Here is a 13,121-nt window from a genome sequence, read left to right as displayed (position 1 = left end):
GCCAAAAGCTGTAAAAATAGGTTTCACAATTTTTTTTGGGGCCTGGTGAGCTCGTTAGTAGACGGATCTGTTTTTTTGTTATATTCCCAGCGATGCTTAGTCTCTTCATCTTGAACTGAGCTAAGATGGTGGACTCGTTGACCGCAGAGTTAAAGTATCGTCCATCATGGTAGTGCTTTCCAACGAGGAAATAATTTTTTTTAAAAAAAAGTATTCTTACACGTGTTTTACAAAGTGAAAGAGAGGAGATAAACTTAACACAGACAATTTATGCACAGGTATTACAAACAAATATAAGAGCAGTATTGCAGTTGCTGTTATTTATATTTTCTTTTAAAAAGTTAACTTTAATCTCAGCTGATTCCTAAAGCCATGTAGTTTTCTGGATTTGGTTGTACTTTTGCTACTCGTACAAAATTAGTTTATATTTTTAATTTTCGTGATTGAGAACAGGAATTTCATTTCTATAAAAGTAAGTTAACAATCTAGGTTGGTTATAAGTTGCACAATTTGCCAGACTTCACAAACGGCCAGCTGCATTCTGCATCTATCTTCAGAACAATATATTACTATCGTATTAGAACATTGTCTTGTATGCTGTTTTAAAATTCAGCTTTCAGTTCATTTTCCGCGCTTTTAGCTCTCATTTATTGGATGGTAATCAATTATTGATGCCACTTCAGTTCTGGAGTGTACAGTGGCGCTGAACGAGGGCGTTTCTCTGAACTTCGATTCAAAATAAATTAGATCATCTTAGCCAAAGATATGATGATTAATTTAATTTTTTTTAATTGGTTCGTTGTGAATGAAGAAAGAAGAAAAAAAAACATTGATTTCGTCCCATATTAATAAAATACAAATTATAGGGTAAAAGTATACCTTGCTTTTATTCACAATTAATATCCCAATTCTCACATTGAGCAGCGAACCCAGAAAATAACTTAAATAAATTTAATATGAAGTATGGAAAAAAATGTTATTATTTTAAAAATGAAAATTTAAAGCTTATTGCCTAACAAAGAATATAAAGACAGAAACTTTTATTTTGCTCCCTAGTACTATTCTTTAAGAACTACAAAAATGATAGAAATTAATACTCTGAGCAAAAGAGGAGAGCCTACGTGCAATACAAAGAATTACAATGTTATTAATTAAATATAAAATACTAATAATTATCGTAATAACATTTTTAAAATAATAAAAATGAATAAATAAAATTAAGTCTATTATGTAGCAGCGTCACCTCTAAATGAGTAGATTGTAAATTCATTTTTAATGAAACTCTTGTTATTTTATGGATTAATGATTAAGCGTTCTAGAATAAAGAGGATTAGACTAGAAATAAATTTTTGTTAATAACATTTCTAAATAAAAATTAGGATTAAATAAATTAGGATTTAATATTAACTGATCTAGTGTTTCTTAAATCAAATTGGGTTTTACTAATGTACAACTCAGTGAATATTCTGGATAATCATGAACAAAAAATTGTCAGGGTAATACTAATAGAGTTAGTGAGAGGAGATAAATGGTAAAGACTAGATCTTGTCTGGCCAGTTATGAATGGTAAGCTGTCCGAGAGAATCATCAGTCTATTAAAGCAGATCTTTGGAATTTACCTGTTCAGCTTCTTCAATTAAGATAACCACCAATCAACCATCTTTTTAAATAATTTCAACTGGATATGGATCCACTCTTACATAATAATCTGGGGTGGTAAGATGTAGCTTTTTTAAAAAGATAATTGCCCACGTTCAATAATATTTCTTTACCTGCAGCTCCTTTTTACTAACATGTACAGCAAAGCAGAATGTGAGATAAAGTCTAGAATGAGGCAGTTACATTTCCAGGTATCAGATTTTGTACTTTTCAATATATTAGCTCTGGAAGGTATTTTTTATCTTTGCTATATATACAATATATTAATTGTCTATGTGACCAATGCCAATGCCAACAATATACGTCCAAAATAGTAACTATAATTATAGTAATAATAATATAACAAAGAAATATGACCAAACTTTTAATAGCTAAAGTAGATAATAGTAAAAAAAAGATATATTGTTATATCATTTGTACTGCAGTCCCCTACAAATTTTCAACAATTTAAGTTGTAACTTTATTCAGACATCATGGCGACTAGCCTTTAAATTATAACAATTCTAATCACATACGCTGTTAATTCTGTTCTAATATCGATTTATGAGTCATGAATGTTTAAATTTTAATGTGTTGATTAAGTTTTAATATAATTAAGACTGTAATCCCTTATCAGCAGCCAATGTGTTTAATTTTTGTAACTCGGTGAGATAAGGAGCCTTATCTCACCTGTGAAAGAAGTTTGAAGTATTTGGCTGGTTACTGGCAGTGAATACTTACATAAGGTGTGTTAATTTTTTTTTTTTGCATTACTACTTACGGTAAGCAATATTTTTTAAAATAATTTGTATACAGTGAGAAGGCTAAAAACTTAATACACATTTTTTAAATTGACTCCTAAATTAACTGCATATTTAGGAAATTGCGACTCAACATTGTTTTGCCCCTAGTAAAGAAAAAAAACATTGCAATCGTTTCCATTTTTCAGGATTTGGGTATTCATAAATTTAGCGTTTTAAGGTTCGTTGATTAAAGAAAATAGTTTCTATGAATAGATTAGGAAAACCGGGATATCAAGGAACGTTCAAATTTAATATTTGACTTATGTGACTCACTCGACTTTCTCTAATCGCATTAAAATAATTAAAATTCTCTTGAAAATTTCTCTTAACTCTCTTCAAAGATTCAACAGTGACAATTAGTAATTATAAATACTTTATTTTATAACAATAAATATGTATAATATAAAGTAGTAAAAAAAAAGTAAAGTAATCGCCTATTTTTTCAGGCAGGCTTAACGTCCAACTACCAAATTAGGTGTCGTGGACGGAGGCGACTAGCAAAATACTTTACTTTAAATTTCTTTCATTAACCATTAAATAAAATCTAAGGCCTATAGACTGGGAATCGAACCCAGTACCACAATACATATTAGCTTCGCAGGGTCTCGCCTCTAACCGCTCGGCTACCTCTCTCTCACAATCGTAAATATGTACGAAACCAATCAAATACCTTCTCTTACTTTTGGGAAAAAGTAAAAACTTGTAGTTTAAAAAAAAAACACATTTTTATCTTATTTACACTTCTACCCCTAAATTATCTCAGAATTTATTATACTGGCAGACTTTTCAAAAAAAAGTGAAACTGCTCTTTTGATCGACATATGTTGAAAATTTTAATATATCTGATTTCCAATATCAATTACTTAAATTTTAGAACAATTTTTAAATCACTAAAGAATTTGGAAAAAACAAATACATATTAATATCAAAGGGGTAATTTTCTAATAATTGAGAATAATATTCTGACCAATTTTTGACTTAATACTCTCTCTATTTTTTAATTTTATTACTTTGCCAGTGACGACTATAGCTTCTATAGAGAGATAATATTCCAAAATTTGTTAAAAATGGTTTAAAATGCCATTGCTCCAAAGTAAGTTACCAAATATGGCATTCGTAGCCATTGAAAGTGAACGACGTAATGAATTTTTTTTTCAAATAAGTGTTAAACTTATTTTACTATAATGCTTTTCAAATAAAATCTATCAATTTCATTTCTTTAGCTAGTTGAAAATATTTAACCAAGACAGAAAGTAATACACCATTATTGTGATCAATATTAGCTTTAAAAAAAAAGATGGCATACTACACTTCATAATAGAATGCCCGATTGATTTTATAGACACAAATATGTAAAAAGTTTTATGAATAATTTTCCAAATACAACAAATCAGCTGATACAAGTTATCAATAGATAAATTGAATAGCTTGTTTTTATAGATTAGTTTACATAGTCTATACATAAGAAACTTAAGATTGGGGTTTAGTAACTGAAGTCAGGCTTTATTCATTTTTTTTTTTTGATGTTTACTTATTATTATTTTGGTTCAGTTGTATTTTATTGATACCCAAAAGGTTTGCTTTAGTTTTTTGCGTGAACATTTATAATGACTTTGCTTTTTATTATTTTTCTAGCTAAATTATTGAAATGTAATCTGCATAAATTAATTTTATTGTATTTCTTTTTGGTACATGTTCAAACTCATTACTACAGTATGTATTCCTTAAGAATAAAATATATCCTGTGTTCTATTATAAGTTAGCTTTAAATGTAAACTAGTTGAAGAAAGTAAAAATTATTTAAAATAATTTTCAAAGGACTGATTCATTAATGGATAGTAGTTAGCGTGTTAGTTAGTTTAATTTCAGTTACCTATTCTAATTTTATCAACGTTTTCAGTTTGTAAAATTATATTAACAGTTTATCATACAAATATGTATAGATAATAGATAGATGTAAACTTTATTTGAAAATAAATACATATATCTTACATAAATAAAAAAGTTGCTATGTATTAAAAGTAAAAACTTCTTACATAGTTTAGGGTCGTTTAGGATGATAACAAGAGAATTATATAGTGGGAAAAAGAGAGAAAAACCTGCAGCTAGTGGAGATTGTTAGTAGACATGTTTATTCTAGTAAAGGATTATAGATGGCTAGTTCATGGTAGAGTGGGTTAGGATGACCTTCTATAGTGCAGAAGAATTTCAACAGAAGGTTTGGATGAAGGGGAGTACTGGAATACAAATGTTTTGTTTAAAACATACGTGTTCTTTTCTTGAAAAATTATATTCTAACTTTATTGTACGAATAAGTTTTTGTTTTAAATATAATATATTCTTTCCTTAAAAAGTTATATTTAAAGTTTATTCTAAAAACTTGATAATTGCAACATTAATGCATATTTTATCTAATTTCCTCGGTTCAATGCGAGTTTGAACGAATAAAGGAAAGAAGAATGCAACTCACAAAAAAAGGTCTGTCTGTAATAGATGTTTTTTCAGTAGAAACTGATTTTAATGGGTTTTTGAAAAAAGCTAGAACGTTGAGCTTGATTTTTAAGATGATCACATTTGTACAGTGTATGTTTTTATCATCTCAAAAATCAGTACTTTGGAAGTAGTGACTTTACCGAGCAATTTTATAAAAGGTTTCGGGATTTAGAAATATTATTAAAAGACTTTCATATGTATGTATATGTGGTACAGCTGATAAGTATGCTTACGTCTATCATTTTCATTTGAATAATTTTCCTGTATTAATTGATTTTAGCTCAGTTCTGAGGGGTAAGATGATGCTAAATTTTAGAGATCACTCTTAGTCGTCATGTCTAAGTATAATTCACGGTTTGAACGGAGACCTTTGTTGTTCTTTTCAGATAACAATGAAGTCGTTGGTGTTCCTAGCTGCAACATTGCTGTGTTACACTGTTGTAACTGTTAAAGCGGCCAACGTGACAATATACGCTTGTCAAGTTTGCAAGTGTTATTACCAAGATTTAGACTGTTCACATAGAAATTTGACTCATCATCTAAATGACTCATCAATTGAAGGATTTAAATTCAATGATGTCATCTTTGATAGAAACTCAATTGTGCATCTAAAACCATTTCCGGTGATGACGGCATCGAAGTTAAGTTTTCGGTAAGTGAAGCATTTCTAAATTATTGAGACACTGGGTTCCAATGCCTAAATAATTTTCAGTATGGTTAGTTAATAGCCCTTTGGTAATAACTTATGCTAACTACATCCAAACCAGCCTAGCATGTTATGCAACTTTTGCTCATACAGTCTTCCTAGTCAAAATATGCCAAAAATAACCTAACCTAACTAACCTCACTTTATATCTCTAACCTATTTGTTTCCAGTCACAATGGTATCGCATCCATTGACGTAGCTACATTTAGAGCAGTGAAAAATCTGACAGAAATCGACCTGAGTCACAACCATTTGACATCACACGATCTGATTCCGCATATATTCATGGTAAATATTGTGGTGAGGGTATAGTTCAGGCTAAGCCGCTTGGACCCCACTTCTAACCCTACATTACGTATACTTTCAGGGCAGCTACTCACCTCTAGCTTACGAGCCATTAAGCTCGCTCAAGGTGTTGCGCCTCAGTGGCAACTCGTTGCACACACTACACCAAGACCTCTTTGAGCATTTGCCCAATCTACGTCATCTCAGTCTTGACTCAAACCCATTTAAACTGATCGATAGGCCAACTTCCGTGGCTGTTGGATCATTGCTGAAACTACAGGTAAAGTTATTCAAGTCTTTTTTTACCAAGTCCAAGCTTAGAATGCATGCATAACTACACTTAGATTGTAGCTAAATATTTTGAGACCATGCTTCTATCGTTTCAGACATTAGATTTATCATCAACGCAGCTGTCCGGATTGCCACCTACGTTTCTTCATACTCCAAGATATCTAGACTCGTTGAATTTGTCGAGCAACCAGTTTAAAGTGGTTCCACCATCTTTGGGCGAATCTGAGGAATCCTTGCGTGAATTAATACTTGATAACAATCCAATTTTAGAAATCAGGTGAGCAAACATATTATTAGTAAATTTTTTTCAACCCAATGAGTTTTAAAAATCAATCTACCGTTCCACATTTTCTCTCCTCAGAATATTCCCCAGCTTGAAGAATCTCGAGGTATTACATATGAACGACATGCCAAAATTGGCGGAGATCGGCTCGGGTGCTTTACAACATTTGGCCAATTTAAAGGAACTATCTATTACACACAGTCCTCAGTTGACTTCGATTGCTGAGGACGCATTTAGTGGTGAGACGAAGGAATTATCATGGCCACCTTTGTCGAAGGTGAGAGAACTTCATTTTGTATCTTGCTGCTTAGATAAACATCCTCATTACGCTCATCTGTTCTAAACCTGGACTCATGAATGGATACTAAACTTTTCACACTTGAACAATAAACATTTCATGTGTGAGATACTTATTAATATTAAAAATGTTTTCAAGGAAGCCATTTTTACTATCAACTTTCAAAAAATATTGATCCCTGTGCCCGAGTAAACTATATACATTGCAACTAGGTTTTCAAAGATGAGATAGGCATACGATATCATTTTTACGACTCTTTTCTATCACTTCGCTTTTCCATTAACAATTACAGCTTTTCATTAACAACAATCGGCTAGGGTACTTAGGTCAAGGCTTCGTAGCCAGATGGGACCACCTAACCGAGCTGGACGTCTCCATGAATCCTTGGATTTGCGACTGTGAGAACCAATGGTTTCTATCCACCTTGATGCCACACTTCATGAATGTCAACAAGAAGAAAGCAATATATATGATGTAAGTAACATAACCATGCCCACTATATTATCGTAATGCACATTTTGATAAAATCGAGGATGCTTCTAATGTGTCCTAAGCCAATTCAAATTTCAAAGCAGTCAACTATACAGCATTAAGTTAAGCTTGGAACATTCGTCTAAATAAGCTTCCATCAGAACAGTACAACACCACTTCTAGCAGGAGGAACTTCGACCATACCTCTAATATGCTAAGTCAGTGCAGAGTACAGATCAGCCTCATATAATATCCTTAACAAAAACTTACAGTTTTAAAAGTTAAGTATAAGGGTTGATTAAACGCCAAAAGGTACACAAATCAGCAGTTCCCAACATTTCATTAATACTTCATTGATATAATTTAAGTAATTTTACTGCATTAACTTTTCCTTCACATTTTTTAGAATTTATTAGATGTCACAGACCCTTATGCTGGCCATTTTCGTCTACAAAATATTTACTCAAGTAGCACACCATTTAACTTAGATTGACTGTAATATCTATTTATCTATAATAATCAAACTATTAATCACAGGTGAAAAAGAAAACGTTATAAAAAATATAAAAAAAATAAGAGGCTAAAAAATTCATAAACTTTTTTTACATCAATGATTTTATGCATTTATTTTTATTTTTAAATAAAAATCATTGGTTTAAGTTCATTCTTCGATTAAAGTAATTGTTATTTTATGTTGTAGTCAAACGTTTGTAATAATAAGTAATAAATAATCTGGCTTTATCGCAAATAATATAGTTTTCTTCAATTACATTCTCAATCTAGGTGTTCTTCCCACAATGTTATATATATGTAATATAAAATAAAGAAAATAAAGATATGCATATTTTTAGGACAGCTAATTATTCCAGTATTTTACCATAAGTAAAATTAGGGGGACTAAATTAAATTACAATTGAGAAATGAGTAAATATTGTTGAATAATCTACTTGTTATTAAATGTATGTTATTTGTGCTCACGAATATTTCGGTAAGACGAATTTAAGACTGAAATATTGTTTTGAATCCTCCGTGATTGAAATTTAAAAAGTGGCCGACTCTAACTTTGTTTTTTTCTACTTTAACATGCATGTATATGTGACTACTCAGAATAATTCATCACTCATTTTATCATAATTATAATAAAAAAATATTATGAATGAACTGGCCAGCATAAGGGTCTGTGACATCTAATAAATTCTAAAAAATGTGAAGGAAAAGTTAATGCAGTAAAATTACTTAAATTATATCAATGAAGTATTAATGAAATGTTGGGAACTGCTGATTTGTGTACCTTTTGGCGTTTAATCAACCCTTATACTTAACTTTTAAAACTGTAAGTTTTTGTTAAGGAGATTTTTGTACCTTTTGGATAGATTTTCCTTTTTGTCTATTTGCAAAGTTACGTCTGCTTTACAGATTTTTTAAAATTTGGAATAAGCTATTCTATCATTATAACCTGATAAGGTGTTAAATCGGAACCGTAACTACCACTGGAGAGATCTTTTTAAAGAATGATTATAGTTGCGGTCCCCAAACCATCCTCAATAACCATTTTTTTGAGAAAGCGTTTTGAATAAAATAGGAAGGTATTTGTACGTAAATAGCAAAATTAAACTGCGATTTCAGTACTTCCTTTTAAGAGGAGCAAGAAAAATAAACTGCGATTACAGTACTTCTCCCTAAAAGGCAAAGATTGATGTAAATCGGTTCACTCATTGATAATTTTAACGATTGCAGTACTTCCTCTTAGTAGGTGTAAGAGCATGATGGCACTTCACAGCCACGTAGAGGAGCTTTAACCACTTATTTGAGCTAAATTTTATCAAAATCGGACTAAGCTTTGTAGAAATATTGGTAATAATAGTTTTAGAAAGGGCCTTATTTGGGTGGGGCGAACTCCCCTCCTTATGAGGCATAGCGTCGAGACTTTTAAAGTACAAATCTGTACAAAATTTCGATTCGAATGACACTTCATTCATGAAAATCGGTTCACGTTTCGATAATTTGAAACGATTGCTATACTTCCCCTTAACAAGTGTAAGAGCAGATCGTCGCTTTATTGTTAGGTAGGGGAGCCCTAACCCTATCATCCTACCAAATTTTATCAAAATCGGGCCAAGATTTACAGAGTAATTAGTAATAATAATTTTGGAGGGGGCCTTACATAAAGGGGGCTAACTCCTCTCCCATTCGATGTACAGGGCCGAGACCCCCAAAAGGCACATCTACATAAAATTCCGAATCGAATGACACCTCATTCATGAAAATCGGTTCACGCGTTTAGGCGCTACGTTGTTTACAAAAAAGGTAACAAGAACAACAACAACAACAAGAGGAAGAAGAAGAACAAGAACAAGAACATTTTTTGAAAAAGCCGTTTTTGCTCATTTTCGGCAACTTTTTTCTCGAAACCTATTAGATCTGGGTGGTTGCAAAAAAATTACAGTTATAAAGGAGGATTTGCCCTATATTATAAAGAAAATTTGGGAATTTTATCTTTAATAGAAAAATAGAAAAAAATTGTCAAAGTTGGGTGTTTTTCAACGTTACACTTTTTCGTGCAGTATTTGATGGTCAACCCTTATACAACTGTCCTACCGGACAGTTTTAATTAAGGGAGTTGCAACTTTGCATCTGATGCTGTCTCAGCTAATATAAAATACAGATCTTATTACGGCAAAATTTGTACGAATGCCTCTAATTATGCATAAACTCAGTGAGGAATACAGATCTATCACCCATGTAATATTAGGAGGAAGCATAGCTCAAAAGTCTGTATTCATTGCAACACACAGATGGAGCTCCTATTAAGATTAAGCAAAATGCTGCCTTCTTTTAAAACTATTCCAATTCAGTCCCATATTTAAATCTATCATGAACAATATGGGGTAATGAAAGCAAGCTCCTAATGTAGCCCAAGACAGCACTATAATCAGATCTACTACCTTTATATTTAGGGAAAACTAAGCATTGCTCTAAACTGTTACACTCAGCTTCATATGATATTAAGCATGACTACTAGCATGTTTATGTTCTCTGAAGTGCCTGAGTCATTACAATGTACAGTTAAAAATCTACCACCTGCTGTATATATTGTTATGAAACTACAAGTTTTTCTCTATTCTCTGTTTTGGATTTCCTATTTTCGCAGGTGTGAAGAGCCTACAGAGATGAGAGGCCGGCTATTGATGAATCTGACTAAGACTGGCGTAGATATGCGGTGTCTAGACTCAAGAGGCAGTCGACCCGAACAGGATTCTCTAGTGCTGGTTGCCATATTGATTGGATTATTGATGTCCATTCCATTAGCAATGGCATCCTTTGCATTTTACCAGCGAGTCTATGGAAATGCCTCACCTTTGGTGCGATTTTCTTACCATAGAGCCTCATTTGTCGACACCATTTCCTAAAAAACAAAATAACAAAAAAAAAAATCGTAAACAATTTTTTATTATCTAGAATTAATTTTTTAAATTTAAATTAAGTGCTATTAGTTAAGAATCTTTTGAGGATGTATAGATTTCGAGAAACATATGATATTCACAAAAATCGTATACACGGCATAAGGAGGTTGGAAGCCATTTGGACAGAAAAATATAGCGAGCCCCACTTGAAAAATATTTTTTTATTTAGTAAAATTAACTATCAAATTCAAATAAATCCTAATAACAATATAATAATAAATTTAGTTGGGAAAATAGTTGAAAAAAAATTTGTCTGTAAAAGCTACTTTCAGTTAGACACATTTGTAAAAATTTGTAAGACAATATATTAAATTTGAATTAGTAAAAAATACCAGAATAATCATTTAAATAACTAAAAGGTAGCAATGTTAATATTTAACTTTACCTATGTGACTTTTGAGCTATCTTATTCTCTGCTAACCGGTTCAAATATGGATAATATTTGTTCGCAATATTAATATCAATAATAATAATAATAAGTATATTTACAATAATAATAAGAGAAGGGATTAGAAAGGAAGTGGTTAGCTATACTGGATTCCAACGTGGAGACCCCAGGTACGAATCCAGCTATAAGCCCTTAGATTTATCTTCCTAGGTGCTTCTTATAGTTCATTGTCCGGCAATGGAATTATTACAGTTGTCTGTAACGGGAGAACACTGTCCAGTAGCCGGCAGTGAATTAGGTAAAGCTCCATGCGCCAACAACCTCAGATGTTGACGTGCCTTAAAAATTATAAAATTAAAAAATATTAATTATTATTATTATAGTTGAAAAATAAAACGTTTATTGTACTAGAAAAGTTTATTTTCAACATAGTTCATTGAACAAATAAATAAATAAAAATTAGTATTCCTATTTATGAATATGCAGCATTCAAAGACAATCATTAGAATCATTTCGAAATAATCGCAATGATTAATTTAATGATAGGTTAAACCAAAAAAAGAGTGGCGGATCCAGAATGTCAAATTTTTGGAAGAGGAGCCAATATAGTAAGGTGATGAAGAGTTCAGAGGATAGTAAGCGGACTGACCGAGTAAATATGAATGCCTTTATGGATTCATATTGAAAATAATATTGAAATAATAAGAGTTATTGAAGATTAGTACGGAATGGAAAACAAATTATCATTATTCTTTTTTAATTTGTGTTAGGTCTTAACTCTTTAAAAATAAGTATTATGGTTATTAAATCTTGAGTACTTTCCATAAGAAATTAAAATATGATTTTATTGTGTGAATTAAGACAAGAGTTAGATTTTGAAAAACTCTGAAATAGCTATACCTTAGAGGTAGAGGGCAGTAATTTAATAAAGAAACATTAAAAGAACATAAATCGGAGAGCAGATTGAAGATAATACTGCCTCTACTTCCTGAAATAATAAAAATTGGGAGAGCAGACTAAAAATAATATTGAAACTAATAATTAATAGTAAAAGCAGGAAATCTAAAGGGATGGCGGACGCCACCAACACTTAGAATGCCATTGATAAAAAAAAAATAAATAAAAACAATAAAATATTCTTATATTTACAGTTAAGACAGTAGCACAAAAACATACAATAATGAGTTCTAGTCCATAAAAGTAATTATTAAAATACTAACAATTTTGTCTCTTCACAATTAGGTATAAAGTTACAATCAGCACGTGCTTGACTTTATTTTAAAATATTTGTATCCTTGCAATTAAACTTCAGATTCATACTTAGACAATTTGGCATGGCTTTGGACTTAGCCTTAGACTGACTATTAGAGGCTTTGGACTTAGCCTTAGACTGACTATTAGAGGCTTTGGACTTAGCCTTAGACTGACTATTAGAGGCTTTGGACTTAGCCTTAGACTGACTATTAGAGGCTTTGGACTTAGCCTTAGACTGACTATTAGAGGCTTTGGACTTAGCCTTAGACTGACTATTAGAGGCTTTGGACTTAGCCTTAGACTGACTATTAGAGGCTTTGGACTTAGCCTTAGACTGACTATTAGAGGCTTTGAACTTAGCCTTAGGCTGACTATTAGAGGCTTTGGACTTAGCCTTAGACTGACTATTAGAGGCTTTGGACTTAGCCTTAGACTGACACTATTCATTACCTTTACAATCAAAACACTGGCTGACACATAGCGCATTGACTGAGACACGACACAAGGGGAGAATGGCCATTAAAATTATAATATTATAGTCTCATCCAGAACTCAGGACAGAGGGACCTACACAGGAGTAATTTATTCATATTTCAGCTCTTATTTTTAGCCATTTAGAAACGTTCGGAAAAGCTTATCTATTTCATTCAAATTTCGTAACAACAATATAATTTAAATAATTTTATTGCGTTAAATTTTCATAAATATTGTTTAGAATTAATGTCACAGACCTATGCTGGCTGGCCA

At 31.6% G+C, this 13,121-nt stretch overlaps 1 protein-coding gene across 2 annotated transcripts; it reads left to right on the top strand.

Moving 5' to 3' along the window:
* Positions 1-2,240: 2,240 nt before the first annotated feature.
* On the top strand, positions 2,241-12,246 carry LOC141461653 (leucine-rich repeat transmembrane protein FLRT1-like). 2 transcript variants are annotated; one of them, XM_074142858.1, is made up of 8 exons: positions 2,241-2,384; positions 5,321-5,586; positions 5,811-5,928; positions 6,008-6,205; positions 6,312-6,493; positions 6,578-6,776; positions 7,090-7,271; positions 10,420-12,246. In XM_074142858.1, the coding sequence occupies exons 2-8, from the start codon at positions 5,327-5,329 to the stop codon at positions 10,676-10,678; spliced, it is 1,398 nt and encodes a 465-aa protein (XP_073998959.1). In that variant the 5' UTR covers positions 2,241-2,384; positions 5,321-5,326; the 3' UTR covers positions 10,679-12,246. The 2 variants fall into 2 exon arrangements, with proteins under 2 accessions (XP_073998959.1, XP_073998958.1); XM_074142857.1 differs by having other exon boundaries at positions 2,271-2,420.
* Positions 12,247-13,121: the final 875 nt, after the last annotated feature.

Source organism: Rhodnius prolixus, unplaced genomic scaffold (assembly GCF_049639745.1).
Source record: "Rhodnius prolixus isolate KJV_2025 unplaced genomic scaffold, Rpr scaffold_12, whole genome shotgun sequence".
Lineage (NCBI taxonomy): Eukaryota > Metazoa > Arthropoda > Insecta > Hemiptera > Reduviidae > Rhodnius > Rhodnius prolixus.
This window is presented reverse-complemented; position numbering and strand designations above follow the sequence as displayed.